The sequence below is a fragment of the Zonotrichia albicollis genome, chromosome 2 (genome assembly GCF_047830755.1).
Source record: "Zonotrichia albicollis isolate bZonAlb1 chromosome 2, bZonAlb1.hap1, whole genome shotgun sequence".
Classification (NCBI taxonomy): domain Eukaryota; kingdom Metazoa; phylum Chordata; class Aves; order Passeriformes; family Passerellidae; genus Zonotrichia; species Zonotrichia albicollis.
The window spans coordinates 57224578-57241275 of NC_133820.1; the positions used below are offsets into that span (position 1 = coordinate 57224578).

The 16698-nt window shown below is 38.7% G+C and overlaps 1 protein-coding gene across 8 annotated transcripts in view; it reads left to right on the forward strand.

Annotated features, from left to right (window-relative positions):
- The window catches only part of ZMYM2 (zinc finger MYM-type containing 2), an 87766-nt gene extending 72387 nt beyond the window's left edge, over window positions 1–15379 (forward strand). For all 8 annotated transcript variants that reach the window (XM_074535209.1, XM_074535216.1, XM_074535215.1 and 5 more), the window contains 8 exons: window positions 1149–1250; window positions 3096–3190; window positions 4176–4344; window positions 5262–5413; window positions 9288–9402; window positions 10354–10605; window positions 10976–11096; window positions 13666–15379. In XM_074535209.1, coding sequence (XP_074391310.1) covers window positions 1149–1250; window positions 3096–3190; window positions 4176–4344; window positions 5262–5413; window positions 9288–9402; window positions 10354–10605; window positions 10976–11096; window positions 13666–13858 — 1199 coding nt within the window. In that variant the 3' untranslated portion in view covers window positions 13859–15379. The remainder of the gene's footprint in view (window positions 1–1148; window positions 1251–3095; window positions 3191–4175; window positions 4345–5261; window positions 5414–9287; window positions 9403–10353; window positions 10606–10975; window positions 11097–13665) is intronic.
- Window positions 15380–16698: the final 1319 nt, after the last annotated feature.

Sequence of the window (16698 nt, forward strand, 5' to 3'; positions counted from 1 at the left end):
ATACAGGTGCTGTCCACCCACTGACCCAGCCTGTTCTTGAGCAGCAATTGGTGGTTCCCAGCTAACTTCCCCAGTTACATACTGAGCACTGTGTGTCCAACACCCCTTTGGACACTTCAGCTCAACTGTTCTGGGCATGCTTCCTTTCAGCTTCTTGTGCATTCTGGCAAAACCTGGAAAACTGAAAAGCCCATGATTTAGAGTAAGCACTACTGGGCAACAACCAACACATTATTCTCATAATAAAAATTTATATCCAAAGATCAAAAAGTCCCACATACTTTATACTTTGTAGTTTTAGTTTCTCAGTGCCCATGTCTGTTTGCTCTTCTTTCCTGGCTCTGCTTGCCCAAATCTTCAAGTCTTTCCTGTGTCTTTCCAGGAAAGTTTGCCTTCACTCAGATGAAATTTTGAAGGTTTTTTCCAAGCTCTTTCAACAGATTTCTGAAAGGTTGTTGACAAATTACATCCACTTACACTTTGTGCCTCGTTATGTAGGAGGCCAGTGGACCTGCAGTCCTGGGAGGCTTACTGTATTCTGATCTATTCTTCTACTAAAACTGCACATTTCTGTTAGCACTGCAAGGTTGTCCTTTTCAGTTTCTTGCTGTCTTTTGTGAAGTATAGGTAGCTAAATGAGCAGATGTATGGGATCAGAGCTTGCTCACTTACAGAGGACTGAATTTGGAGCAATCAGTGTTTGCCAGAAGCTGGAGAGAGTTCCAGCTTTGTTTCTCCCTGCCTGCATGCCTTATTTGAGAAACAGATCCTACAGAAGCAGAATTGAAAGTCTGTTCTGTTGTGACAGGATCAGGTAGGAAAATAGACAGTTAGTTCTGGCAAGATTGTTTGAGTTCTGGGATTGGTTGATATGATCCTGGTTCACCAGTATTTGATTTCCTATACATGTGCTTTGCTGACTCACCTTCATGGAGAAGAACAATGGGCTAGTAAGTATGTTTTGGGTTTGAAGGAAATCAGGTTGGAAAAGTAAATACAAGATACCAAGAACAAGAAAATGTAGGATGGTAACGAGCAGAACAATCAGTTTTAGAGCAAATCAGCTTCTAAAGTTATAGATCTGCTCCATTTGGCTAATCCATGTGTTGGTTAAAATAATGAAAATTTTTTCCCTTTGTTTTAAACAGGTGTGATAGTTGACTCCAATCTCCTAAACTCAGAGTCACGGACAAGTTTGCCTGATGTTCCATATGAGCCAGACCTTGATATTGAAATAGACTTTCCAAGAGGTAATTCTTCTGTTATTTTAATAAATACTGTGACACTTTGGGCAGCCCTTGTACCTTGTTTAATCATCCTTTCAGAGAAGCTTTATTTGATTGCAGGATCCACCTGATTGACTGACTACTGTTAGGTAAAATTTTGCCATGCCTTTGGGGGCATGGATGGGGGACTTCTGAATTAGTTCTTCTATCTTTCTAAATGCAGTATTTGAAACAATGCAGAGAAAAGGGGAAGTTAACCATTCACAAAGAACTTGGGTGCATTATTTGTTTTGGAGGCTCAAGGACTCAGATGGCATGTGTCATGGAAAACATAATGAATGCATTCTTCAATTTCCAGGTATTTTCATGGTGTAGAGAAATTTCTAAGGAGTCAACTTCCCATTCAAGTTTGTTAGAAAATTGGCAGGCAAGTTGGCATGCTACACACCACTTGTGTTACCTTTTAATATCTTGGTAATGTCCATATCAGCATTTGAAGCAGTAGCATCATTTGAATTAGCAGGAAAAAATCATTGCTTTGGGACCTTTCTTGAAAGAAATTCTTGTTGCTATCTAGTACAATTTCTACCATTCTACAGAATGCAGGGAACAGTGTCTGTTTCCTTAGACCATACCCCAGTCAATCCAAGATCCAAGAAAGCTTCTGGCTGTAGTTACTGTCCCTCTTTCAGAGCTTCTGTTGGACACAAGACTCTCATACCTCAGCTGGGCAGGTTCTGCGGGAGCTGACAGACTCCTGTGCTGAAGACTACTTCTATCTCCAGCAGATGTCCAGTTTTCTCTATACCTAATTTAAAGAGAAAGCCTGGGGGTTAGGCTGACCTTAATCTTGGGAAATTTAGTCAGATGCATACTGGGTTTTTAACCCTCTTTTTAAGGGAGGCTGGGTGCATGAGAAAGAAAAACCATAGAAGAAAAGAAACAAGCAAGTTGGAGTAGTAAGTGGCAGCAGTCTGTAAGAGGCATTGATTACACTGAAGTGCTTCTGAGATAAGATTCTTGGTGGTATCAGGAGCAGGACTGCTTTTGAGTCTGGGGCAGAGTTCTGAAATCTCTGCATGTAAGTGGTATTTCATCTGCTCCAGTTGGAAAGCTGGCTTGAGAAATAAGGTGGTGAAATCAGATTATCAGAAGAGTGTTCAATTTTGAGTGAAAACATTCTTTGATGGCTAAATGAGGGATGAACCATCTTCAATAAAGTAAATGAAAGTGGGACTTGGAACACTACATCCATTCATAACTTGTCTCATTCCTCCCTGAAACAGAGTCCTCAGTCCTACCCCTGAAATGTTAAATAAACAGTATTTTGAGGTATTGCCATACATCTGCTTTCCAAGCTTAACTGTAATATCCATCATGAGCTAGACCTCCACCACTTGTATAAATCTAGACTAAACCAGTTTCACTGAAGGAGTTTGCCTTCTGATTCTTAGTGTTTTAAACCAAGTGTGATGTGCTACAAGAAATAATGAAACATGTATAGAAATCATCTAAATTCATGAACAAAACTACACATACTAAGTAAAACATTATGTAAGAGTCTACAGAAAGAAATTCCACCTTTGCAACTTCAGATAATACTTGAAATGTTGAGCATTGCATACTCCGAAACCTACTTAGAAATAAACTATTTGACAGCTTTGTCTTACAATATGACAGCTTTGTCTTAGTTTAAATATAAAAATAGGTTTGTTTTGTCTTACCAAAATCCAGTGTTTGGTGATGTTTATTTGTGTGCCTTTGTGGACATCTTATGTTAAGGCACAGCAATATAGGTAATTGGGTTTTTTTCAAAGCAATGTTATTTAAAAGACATTTAGAAATAAGTTTATGTTAATGTATTTTCAGCAACTGAGGAGCTGGATACAGAAAATGAGTTTTTGTTACCTCCTGTTTTTGGTGAAGAATATGAGGAACAGCCCAGGCCTCGGTCCAAAAAGAAGGTAATTTTTTCATGGTATTAAAAATATCAAGAAAAGCACAAAAAATTATGTAGGAAAAAATGTCCTTTTTTTTAAGCTCTGATAATGATTTACAGCATGTTACTGTCTACTCATACCTAATATCCTATCTTTATGTCATACATTGATACATTTCAAGGAATAAAATTATTTCCGTGGTGAAATTATTATGTCTGTTGCAGATAACTGTTGGATTTGATAGCAGTGTGATTTGTAAATTCTGATCCTGTTTTTGCTTCACAGTGGCAGAACTGTTGATGGAATGTGCCACTGTGTATATACCTACTGTATTCTTAGCAATGCTGTTTTACCTTCTACTTTGAACAAAGGGGTCTTGGTTTAGTTTGATAGTAAGATGGAAAAACATTGTCATTACCGTGGTTTATAATGGAAGCCATACCATATAAAAGAGTTTAATTTTTTTTTTTATTTGCTTGTAATTTTCCAAGATTTTATTTTTAGCCAATTGTAGTTTAGACATTGGATACAAATTAGCCATAGTCTTATATTTAGAAGGGCACTACCAAGAAATAGTTTCCTGTGCCTGGCACAAAGCTGAAATGGTTTTGTTCCAATAACTGCAGTAGCTATTGCAGCTTTAAAAAAAACAGCCAACTTCTACTAAAGCTTTCTGATAATAAATGGGTCTAGTATCAAATCTGGAGTAAAAAAATATTTAAAAAATAATAGTAAAAAAATATTTTAAAAAAATAGCTTTTGCTATTATGCACTGGATATTATCACATATGCACTGCTAGGCATGCTTTAATCTGGAACCAGTGCTGCCTTTTCCATTGGCAAAGGGTTCATTTGAGGAGTGGAGCCTTGTGACACAGATCTGTCACACCTTCGGCTCCCTGCGTATGGACATGCTGGAGTTGTGTGAGTGCACTGGGGTGCAGTGTGCCCTTTGGCCGTGCCAGGTGCTGTGTCCCTGCTGGTGCCTTACCCTGTGTTGCCGTGGCAGGGGGTGAAGAGGAAAGCCGTGTCAGAGTACCAGGCGCACGATGACAGCTCCGAGAACTCCGAGTGCAGCTTTCCCTTCAAATATGCCTACGGGGTGAACGCCTGGAAGCACTGGGTAAAGTCCCGCCACACAGACCAACAGCTTCCAGAGCTAGAGGAGCTGAAATCGAGTAAGTATTGCCAAAAGGCTGCCATCCACATTCTGACCTGCTAGGGATTCTGACCTGCTTTTTGTGTGATTCTCAGCTGGATTTTTTGATCGAATTTTTGTCATGTCCTTAATGTTTCCAGCATGACTGAGATTATTTTACCACAGAGTTGCCAAACTCTTTTTCTTCTAGTTTTTCCTGTTTGGTTCAAAATGCTGGGTCTCACACTTCTCACGAAAGCTAGGACAGCACCTTCTTGGCTATTCTGATTTTCTGCGACCATTTTAATTGTTTGTTCGTATCCTATTTTTCCTCATATTCTAACTCACTTCAGGGCTCACACTGTTTCTGGGCTTCTGAATGGCAAAGGAGGGACATCCTCCTACTCTTTGTCCTTAAGGAGATCTTCCTCTGAGGCTGGATTACCTGGCTGTGGAGCTCTGGCACAAGGTGGCCTTTGATCCCCTGGAGCCATGCTGCTCTTTCTGCAGCTCTCCTCTCTGTATACATTTGTACTGTATGGGAAGAAGGGAATTGCTGCTACTCCTGCTGTTCTTCAGCTCCCACATGCATCTCAGCACCCTTGTGTTGTGCTCTTGGGTCTTTGGAAACTGCTGTTTCCCCTGAAGGTGCCCCTCTACACCACTGGCTTCACTTCAGCATCTTGGGCTGCCTCTGTGTCATCCTGAGCTGTGCATGACAGTACATTTGTTAGCAGGTATTACTGCATTTGGTTAACCTAGACATTACTGTGGGAACCTTGATTGTTTTACTGCAGACCTAACATTTTAACTGCTTAGTACATTTTAGTCTCATTCATTGGTTAATGGAGAGGACATCAAGCCAGATTCCCAGTTTCCAGTCAAAAAGTACCCCATCCCACCTTCACTGTGTGACAATTCTGTTGTATAATGTAGCATTTCTTCTCTATTTTACAGTAAAGTCTGTGAAATTAAAGGAAGATCTATTATCACATACTTCAGCTGAGTTAAACTATGGGTTGACACATTTTGTCAATGAAATTCGAAGGCCTAATGGAGAGAACTATGCACCTGACAGCATCTATTATCTGTGTCTTGGAATTCAGGAGGTTAGTAGAGGCTGTAGAGATGGGAAATGGAGCTGCTGATTTGACTGTAACCCATTTCAGTAGAAGAGTGGAGATAACATGGATTTACTGGCTAGGAGCTACCCTTTATACATGGCTGTGATCAGGCTGCTGTGTAATCGTGTTGTAGAGAGCTGTCTATGTAGGAAATGAGTTTGCAGTCCCACCCTGAAAGCTCAAACACACATGGGTATATTGTAATAATTTTAAGCTTCTTGCTGGGTTAAAGCAAGTAATTAACCCAGTCAAAAACTACATAGTCTTCTCAAATGCTGTGCTTCATTTTGTTTGCTGAAGATGTCCAGTGTAAAACCAGAATGAAACAAGGCATGATCTCTAAGCCTTTGACTAATTCAGTTCCTTAGCATATAGAGGAAACAACCTAAATTAGGTGTCTTTTGGGGAGGGTCTGATTTACTGGGTATTGCAGACTGTGGCCAGGCAGGATGGAGTGCAGGAAACTCTGCTGTGTTGGCTGTCCTACACTCAGCAAGATGGAAAGGGGTCAGGTTGGATGTAGTGGATGTGAAGGCAGTAACCTTTTGCTAGGTAATTAGAGAAGCTGTTTCACAGCTGATTTTTTAAGCAGGGAAGGCTGTCTTAATTTTTGCTACATAAGGCAAAACATAGGCAAAATAAGCAGCGTTCAGAGCTGAGAGCACAGAAAATTTCATTCAAGTTAAAAGGCGATAGAAGGTGTGTATGATGTGGAAAGCAAGCTGCTCACAGGGTTTGCAGTTCTACTTAAACTGTTCCATACTTGAGGCAGAAGTCTTGAATCAAGTAACAATTTTAAAAATTGAAATATTTTAAAAATAAGTCATAAAGTAGTAATTTTCCTGTGTTGCAAGTATGCAAAAATAAAGAGTTAGTTGCTACCTTTGCCTCATTGTTGAAACCTGAGAAGCAAACATTGATTTTAGTCAGTGGCTCTTTAGTCAATATTGCTATAAGGTGTGTTTCAAATTCAGCTAGCTTTCTGCTTCTGCACTTGCATGATACACTGTCTCTCTGTACCTTTCTGTTGAATTGAAAATACTCATCTTAAGCAGATAAACAGTACGCAGAGGGAAGTATGTGTTTAATAATGGAACTCAAACAGTATTTTTTAATCTTTCTCTTTGTACCTATGACATTGTCTATTTTGTCAGTCATGAAAGCTAGTTGTGTATAAAATATCTTCTTTTCAGCTCTTCAGAACCATAGTTTGTGTGGCAGCCACAATTATCATGAGGCCTAATACACATACACAGTGCTGGAACATTAGTGAAGCAACATGTGGTCATTTTACTGCCTATATTTTGTGTCCAGGATTTAATTCAGGCAGTGTGAACAGCCCTGATTTGTTGGCCAGACTGGTAGGAAGATGTGCTGTGCTCTGATGAGTTTGCATTTCACAAAGGCAGACAGCAAGTGAGGGACAAAAACATGTGCTGTGAAGGGCTGCAGCCATCATCTGTGTGCAAATGGCAAATATTTGGGGGCAAATATTACCACCCTTCTGAAGAAACATGTTTAAGCAAGCTAGTGGCACACTAAATATAATGCAGTTGTAACAATGCACAATAGAACTCCATTGCCTTCTAGAATTTGCTTGGTCCTTTCCACCAGATAACCCCAACCCTGAAAGAGAATAAATTGTCTACTACTGCATCAAAGGTATTGGCTTTGTTGAACTTGGAAGGAGCTCAAAGCAATGAAATTAATGCCATTTAAGGATACAGTTGGGCCAAATATCATTAATATTTTGCTATCTTAGAGTAAATTTTCTCTTCAAAGGAAGAGGATGTAGGAACCATAGGCTAGTAAAAAAGTGCATTCCCCTTCCACCAGCATTACTGCACTCACTTTGGCTAAATACTCAGTTTGGAGCTTTTCCTCATGGATAGAATGTGGTTTGAGCCCAGTAGTCTTCAAGTCCTAAGTTGATTGTTTTCCTTTTTGAGTTTGTAAACCAGCTTTTTCCAGAAGGAAGCACTATAAAATCTTCTTGTTCCAGGAAACCAGTCTGTGAGTTAGACTGTGGTGCAGTTTCTCAATTCAGGTTAATTTACAACTGAAATTGTTCTGCTTTCAGACAGAAGTAATGTTTTTTCCGTAATGGTTTTGATAGCTCTAAAGTAGTGATCCTGAAGGATAACACACTTAGAATTAAAGGTTGCTGCATGGTCGAGCAGGCATCTAGTGGAGATGGTTCATCTAGAGGAAGGTGTTAGCCTGCAGAGCTCCTTTGTTGCATCATGGCCTTCATTCTTGGTCCCTAGTTGGGATTTGGTTTGGGATTTTTTTCTAGTTTTTTGTATGTCTGTAATGGGGTTGTTTGGGCAGGCTGCCAGAGTTTGGCAGATGTTTGTCTGAAGGTCAGACAAACAAAATCGCTGTGCACGGTGATTCGGCCTGTTCTCCTCCACTGTGGGATTCAGAGGCACATCCAGCTCCTTGCCATGCACTGCAGTCACAGCAGAGCTCCTCTCAGCTGGGAATGGCTTGTGCTCATGCTGCCCCTGTAGGGTTTGGGAATGAAGGTTTGCAGGCTTGGCTGGTAGGTTGGAGTCTGTCCTGCTGCACATCATCCTTCTACAGACCCTCTGGTGCTCAGGGGAGCTTCAGGCTTCAGCTGGGGATGCCAGGGTTTAGTCAACAGTTACTCTGAACCAGGAAGAACTGTTTTTAGTTGAGTTCTCACAGGCTTGTGTATGGATTGGTTTTGAACCAGTTTTCAGTCTTCGTTTTCACTGCCAGCATTCAGTGTGAGTGTTTAATGCAAACCAGAGAGAAATATGTGGTGGAAAAATGTGCCAGGGAATGGAAAGGAGAAGCCATGAAGCTTACAGTGAGCTTATGTATTATCTGGCTTCGGATTGCTTTATGAAATCAAAACTGGTGTACATAGAAACAAGCACATATGAGAGAATATTGTGCTTTGAGGAGTTAAACTTGCCATATAAAATAGTTGCCTAAATGAAAATGTTGAAAACCTGTATTCATTCATTTGCCTCTATTATAAAATTAAGTGCAAAGATAAGGAGGCTAGGATGTACTGAACCATAATCACCTATCAGTGTTGTGGTTAATGTGATTTCAAGCATGGTGTTTCAAGAAATAGGTGTCATTTCCAGAAGCAAATGTGGTTTTTGTCTGTCACTTTTATTGTATTCACTAACAGGCATGTTCTTGCAAAGATAACACTGAAGTGGGAAATTTAAGAAGGCAATCCTCCCTTTCTTAGAAATGTCTCAGAGATGATAATGTCAAACAGTAGTCCTCAGCCATTAATTCTTGGTAAAGGTTCAAAAGAATTTTTGTCTGTAAGGTCAAGAGGGTAAGATAATTAGATTGCAGAATAGGCCAGTGCCTTGCACCATTGCTGTGTATTATTATCACAAATATATGGGTGAATTTTTTTCTCTCGCTTTTGTATTGAAGATGGCTTTGTTACTGTCTGGAGTTCACATTAAAAAGGGCAGATTCTTGCTAAATGTGGGTTGGTTTTGGGTATTTTTGAAGGCCTAGGTGTAGGAAAGGATAAATTAGTAGTTTGTGGTTTGGGGTTTTTTTTTAATGACTCCCCATTCACTGATACAATGTTGCACACAGGAAATCTTGGGGAAAAATATTAGTTGTAATTAAACTATTTCATTTCTAACTGGATTCATATCCAGTTAGAAATTTACAACATACAATTATATTGGAACTAACTGTTACCTGTTAGATATTGGAAAGGCGGCATAGCTTTATTTTTAGATACTGCTTTTCAGTACAACACTTGCACAGTTATAAAAAAAAAGAAAACCCTGTAGCACAGGAGTTGTTCTAATCTGGAATTGTAAATACTGTGTCTCTTTCTTTTCTGTAGTATTTATATAGGAGTAATCGGAAAGACAACATATTTATTGATCCCATCTACCAGACGTTTGAACAGGAATTAAATAAAATCCTTCGAAGCTGGCAGCCAAGCATACTTCCAGATGGTAATTTTCTTTTTGGTCATGTATGATTTTCATCTCTTAAAAGTTATGTATTCTTAAGCATGCACATATATATATATATATATATATGTTGATATATGTTATGCGTTGCAATAGCAGGTGATGAAGAATTACAGATGTGTCTTCTAAGATTTAATTTAAAACTCTACCTGTTTTTATTTGTCTCGTTTCTGAGTAATCCATGATACAAGAGTTGTTTTTGCCACTCACTTAAAAATTACTACCCATCTTTAGGAGAGAAAGTTAAAAAAAGCTCTTTGACCTGTAGTTTTTACCAGAGCTGAACTTATTTTTTTGCCCATTTTTTTCCCCCAGATGGAAGCTGGCAGGCAGGTGCTGCGCTGTGTGTACGTAGGGCTAACAATTGATGTATTTTAGAATTTCTCACCTGGATTAGGAGGACTCTGCTGGGAGAGAGTCCTCCTAATCCAGATGGCTCTCACAGCCCAGAGAGCCTCTGTGTTGGGCCCTTCCTGCATCCTGTTATGGTCCAGGAATGCTTTCCAAGTGAGATATCCATTAATAATAAGAAGGAAGAAGGTACAGTGTTTGGAGGCCTTAACATGAGCAGAATAAAATGAACTCAAAAATATGCCTTTTATGATGGAATTAAGGTTACTCCATTGAACATTAATTTCTGTGAAACAGCATGAGAGAGCTGCATGTCAGAAATACTGTTGTAACTAAACAGAAATGTGCTCTCTCTGAAATAGCCTGTACTGAGATTTCCCATTGACTGTCTCAGCGAGTGTCTTTAATAGGTGGGTTTGGGGAGTGTGGACATGAAAATAAATAAAAATAAATAAGTTTATCAGCAGCTTCTGTCATGATAATTTTGTTGCATTTCCTAGTAAAAAAACTTGATTTTTTTTTTTACATTGACAGTTCATGGGCTGATCCATTGTGTTTTCTCTACTATTCTTTCTTTCCAAGGATCAATATTCTCTCGAGTTGAAGAAGATTATCTTTGGAGGATTAAACAGCTAGGATCACATTCACCTGTTGCTCTTTTGAATACTCTGTTCTACTTTAACACTAAATATTTTGGCCTGAAAACAGTGGAACAGCATTTAAGACTTTCTTTTGGCACTGTTTTTAGACAGTGGAAGAAAAATCCTCTAACAATGGAAAGCAAAGCTTGTCTTCGATATCAAGTGTCTTCCCTGTGCAGAGCTGACAATGAAGGTACTAAGGCATTTCAAAATTGGTATTGCAGGAGCATCCACATGGCTCTGGTGAGGGACATCTGGGCACCTGGCCAGGAGCCAGAGCTCTGCCTTTGCATACCAAGTCTAGCAGCTCTCAGCTCCCACAGCTCTGATTGGAGTGTGTGGTCCATGGGGACTCAGGGTCTCTGAGTTGATTTGAGCCCACTGGTCTCCATGTGAAATCCTGTGACTTTGCTGTGGTTGTGGGTGGCATTTCCAGTGTGCACATTTGCACAGTTGTGGTAACCACCTTGTGGTGCTTGGTGGGTTACTTATGGGGAATTTTACTGAAAAACGTAAAATAAGTTCAAGTTATAGCTTAGATGTTGTTAATTTTCTTCCTAAAGATAAAATTGCTACTGGAAAAAGGAAACATGAAGATGATGTGCCAGTATTTGAACAAATTGAAAACACATCTGATCCAGCTAGATGCCCTGTGAAAATGTTTGAGTGCTATCTGTCTAAAAGGTAAGTGTGATACAGGCTAATACAGACAGGGTCTACAGTAAACCAGCTCCAGAAAGGAGCTGTTTTGATGCAACATGAAATGTGTCAAGCAAAGGGAATGGATTGAAATCTTCTGAAAAATACCTAAATGAAATCTCCACTTCTGTACCTGGACATTAAGTGTGGGAGCAGGGGAGTACTTCAGTGTTAATTTTCAAGGGCTCCATCTGGGAATAACAATACAATTCAATTTTCTTACCTGGGAATACCAACCATCTCTGCAGAGAACTGCCAGCAAGGGTTCTGGTGGGTTTTGCTACTGAGAGGTTTGTTTGTTAGGTCCCCATCTCTTCACTAAGAATTGGGTTAAGACAATGGATTTGCTTCATTATGAGCTATTAGGCATCTGGAATGTAGATGATTTTGAGGTACCCAGTGTGGAAGCATGTTTGAAATACTTTGTAGGAAAATGACTACTGGCAGCAATCCAGTATGTAGAACTAGATTGTTTCCATCCAATCCCTACAATTAATTGTGCAGGAAGGAAGGAAGCAGAATTTATTACATGAAAAAAAAAGCTTAGGCAACTCTTAAAAAAATTAATTTACTAGCTAAGTGTTTTGGAAGCTTGAAAACAAGATTTCTTGGAAAGTACTTTTCCTTAACTGTAACAGCCATTCAAGTGACTGTTTTTAATGTTTTGTTTAGCTCTAAGGGAAATGAGGGCAAATGATACCAAAGAAAGAAAATCACCTGGTATATAAAAGACAGTAAATTATGAGACCCAGTGTGTGTTAGGAAACAGCATTATGGTCTGAAAGGTGAAGAAGGAGCTCACGCTCAGCATCAGCAGAAGTACAAGCACGTGATGCTATAGAGAGAAACAAGTAAACAAGAGGTTGTGGTCTGTTAATGCAACCACCTGTTTTTCAAAAATTCAGTTGATCCTGGTTGTTGCAGGGGGATTTGGCCTTCACTTTCTCTACTTTCATGATTTGGGGAGGATTTGTCATTACAAAGTCAAAGTTGGATTTTTGGACTGAGTTACACAATCACTGGGGGAGAGACCACATAATTTTTTTTCTTTAGGAGGAATATCTCAACTTTGTGAGAAAAGAATGCTCTTAAACCCATTTGGAGCATCAGTTATGATGTGGTTTCAAGCCATGCTGTCTTGCAGATGTTGGTCACCATTGTTAACTAAAACAGCAGACTGTTTCTCCTGGTTCTGCTACTTAATTTTGTTGAAACACTGTAAAAACTATTGCAAAATTTTAGGTAATGCCAGCTGTTTGAAATATACTTGGCAACCAGTGGACAGCTGTATAGTTGAAATTTCAGGATGTTTTCATTCACAGCTATGAAGGACTGTATTATTTTCTCATTATAGTCTCAAACTGCACTTGGTGGGGGGTTTAGGTTGGACATTAGAGAGGAATTTCTCCACAGAAAGGGTAAGTAGACATGGGAATGGGCTGCCCAGGAGGGTGCTGGAGGTGCTTAAGGAAAGACTGGATGTGGCATTCAGTGCCAAGGTCTGGTTGACATGGAGATGTTGGACCACAGATTGGACTCGATGATCCCAGAAGTCTTTTCCAACCTGATTGATTCTGTGATTCTGTGGTTGCTTGTTCCTATAAAAATACTGTTGTTTCAAGCAAGTAGGAAGGAGGTTAAAATATTTCAATTAGTAGACTATTTTAAACAACCATATTTTACTTCTTAATCTGATTTACATGAGAACAAAACAATCTGATAATCACCCCAGCAGGTGAAGAGCAACACCTGAAATCTTATCAAGCAATTTGGGAAGGTGAGCTGGTGAAAATCCTTATTTTTACTGAAGAAACATGAAATATAGTTGACTCCTGAAGTCTGCAGTATTTGTGAAGGAGGGAGCTTTAGTCATCACTTGCTCATCCAGAACTGAAAATTCTTTTCTGAGACTTGCCTAAATGGATGAACTGCTAGGATTTCCTGAAAGGAGTCTTCTCTAGTGTCTTAGAGGATGTCTCTGAGCTGCATGTAATTCTATAATATAGCAGCTAAGGAATTAAGGGATTAAGATTTCTAACAACCAATCTTTTAAATAAAACAGGAGGAGGAGAGATTTTAGCTGCTTACACTTCTCTGCATCTCAGAACTACCATCCTTGGCTTTTCAAGGGAGCCCCAGGCTTTACATTAAGAGGTAGCCACATAGCCAACAATTGTGTGAGCAATTATTGGTGTAATTAGTGTTGGGTCTCTTTGCAAATCATGGAGAGTACTTTCTGGTTTAGCAAGACCTGGATGTGCAGGTGTTTGAAGAGTCTGTGATCTCTTGCATGCTTGCTGAGTCCCAGGCATCTGGGGCTCTGCAGATGTGGGACTGGCTGAGTTCGGGCCAGACCAGGCAAGGTGTGGCCCAAACTCCTTCTGTCAACAAGACCACATTTCTCATTATTCTTTTTGTTTTGGTTGGTTTGGGGGTTTTTTGGTAACTAGCCTAGGTGCAGTTAGAATTGTGTTTGTGCAAGATTTTGGAGCTGCCAATGTCCTGTTTTGTCCTGTGAGGCTGTTTCTAACCCGCTGTGTTTTCCTGCTGGCAGCCCACAGAATCTGAACCAGAGGACAGACATGTTCTATCTGCAGCCAGAGTGCTCGGTGTCGGCAGAGAGCCCCATCTGGTACACTGCCACCTCGCTGGACCGCAACACTTTGGAAAACATGCTCGTACGGGTTCTTCTAGTAAAAGATATTTATGATAAAGACAATTATGAACTGGACGAAGACATAGATTAAAACGAACTTCCAAAAACTGTCAAAGACAACAAACAGCATTAGATATAGTCATGCTGCTAGACCTTTACTATGGAAAACATTTCAAGTTTACCCTTTGTTTTATGAGTTTTGTAGCAGTGTGTACCCTCACCCGGGTATTACCATGTAAATAGTTTGTGAGTGAAAGTCTCCATTATTCTGCATAGTGGTTTTAGAATACATAACAAACACATTTCAGATTCTTTTTTTTATTATTTATTTGATTAGGTATGTTTGTAACTTTTTACATTGCAAAATATGAATGAGAATGTGCCATGTGTAATTTTTTTCCCCCCGTAGTAAGATACATCCATGTTGCACAACTCTGCTGTTGGAAACTCCCTTGGAGGAGGTTCTTTTAATGGCTTCTGAAACCAGATGGTTGTGTATGGGTAGCACTACTAAAGTTTAGAACTTGCTGTGTCTTTCAGAATTTTTAAATGAATTGTAAACTAATAGGTTTTTTACTTTTTAGTTACTGAAGCCTTATAAGGTTATGTAGAGAGATTCCATCTTATGTACCAAAAATAGATAAAAGAGAATGCTGTCAATATTGGTGTACTGTAATGTGAATCTATTCTGGTGAAAACACTTTTTTGTTGCCCTTATTAAAACCTTAGTGTCCTTTCGTTATTTGTGACTCTCTCTCAATTGCCCCTACAAATAAAATAGATATGTAAAAATAAGTGAATATAAGCTTAGAGCATGTGGTCATCAAGACACGTTATTTTGTAAAAAGGAAAACTAAAACCAAAAGCCCCTCAAAGAAAAAAAAGAAAAAGGAAAAAAAGAGATGTCTGATGACAATGCTGTATAATCCTTTTTTCATCTTTACTTTTCCAATCATAAATGCCAGTACCTCATATTAATGTAAATTTGTCCTTTGTAGCCTTATAGAAAGGGGTTCTATGCCATATTACATGAAGTAATATGGTATGCTAAATTTTTAACTTGTTTGTCCTTGCATTGCTGTATTTAAATACAGTCAATACTTGACTATGGGCGGAAAGATTCTTAACTAATTCCTCCATTCAAAAGCCATATGAGATGTGAAGTTGCAACAAGTCAAAAGATGATTTTTCTTGAAGAAAAATCCTTTCATTTGCTCTATATCCTTTTCTTGTGCTTACTTTACTTAAGTAGTCTGATTTCCAGATACATGTTTAACTGCTTAAGTTCTGTTACTTGCTCTTATTTAACTAATACAAACAATATGGTGGTTTAAACAATGGTTTTGCTGTTGTACTGAAAAAATGTAGTAGAGTATTCTACTATAAAATAGTCATAAGTTTAAGTCTCTCCTAAATGGCATTAATTATCTGTTGAGAGGAATCATCTACTAAAGGAGAAACTTTCTATGTATATATATATTACCACCTGAGGATTTATTTCTTGCAAGGGCTGCATGGCTGTTTCGTTTTCCTTAGCTTAAAACAATGCACATAAGGATGCATCTTTCTATATAGATAAATAAAGCTTCAGTTGCTTTGTTTTGTTAAACAAGTTCATTTAAATTTCTGCTATTCTGGTGTGTCTGTGAGTATGTATTGATTTTAGATATACCACTATTTCAAATGGAGATGGAAATGTACATGTTTAATTTTTCATTTCTTTCTGGTGGCGTTACCCTTCCTGTGAAATCAAGAAACACAACACAGCACCAGTGAGTAGATCACCAACAGCTTCAATGCACCTTTCCCTTTGTGAGTGAATACTTGAGAACTTTGTTCATTAACACCTGTTTTTTTTCAAACAGCAGCCATAGAATATGCCCATGATACATAAAAGGGATGAAATCGGGAACTGGAGTCATTGTTTTGTTCTGGTCTCTCCTGCTTTTTTTAACACCTGACTTGACCACAAGTTAAATTTACATATGGGGATCGTTACTAATGACCTGTGTTAAATGAAATTTGAAATACTGCATTTAAACATAACTTTTAAGTGTTTTGATAAATAGCAGTAAGGATCACTTGCAGCCCCTTCTCTATAGCTCAGACTTCAGGGACTTCAGCAGAGGTTTCAATTGCTCCCTGATTATAACTGTGTTTAATGACAAACACACTTTTGTAAAACTGCAAACCTTTAATGTGAAACTGAAAGTTAAGTATATGTGTTGAGTGTTTTGTCTTCAGCAAGAGTTTTAAATTCTTGTTCTCAAAATCAGATTACAGCTATTTCTTAAATAGTAAGGTCAGTCTTTAGTATGGCATGTTGAACAATCTGTAGGCATTTTCAGCACCGGGGGGGAAATAAGTAATACTTCTTAAATTTTATCAGAAACCACGTTATTGTTGTAAAATTCCTTCCATTTTCTACCCAAGATTGATCTGCCATCACTAAAAATAACCAAGTTGGGTTTTGAAATAAACATTTTTACACATAGATCCATGTTGGAAATGTAAAGATGGTTTTCAAGAAAATAACTTTTATTCCAGAAGATGGAGCTATTCCATCATCAGCAATAATGTTTTTTGAGTGGTTCATGTGTTCAGATTGAACGTTGTAAACTGCAGATATATTGCAGTCAAGTCTGCATCATGCTTCGATGTATGCATTTTATTCCTAAATTTGAATGGTGATGCAAAATGCAATAAAATACCTTAGTCCTGGAAAAATAAAGATATGCAATTTTATAGTAATTAGGAGTTCAGGGCAAATCCTTTTTTTTTCCCTTTGGCAGAACTGTCAGCAGCTGGAGTAGAATAAGATTGATGCCAAGGAATTTTATGCTGCGCAGGACAAAATACGATGCTCTGCTCTACACAGGCTTTCAGGTGGGGATGTGTGTAAGAAACCTGCCCTCACTTTCCTCCTTAAGA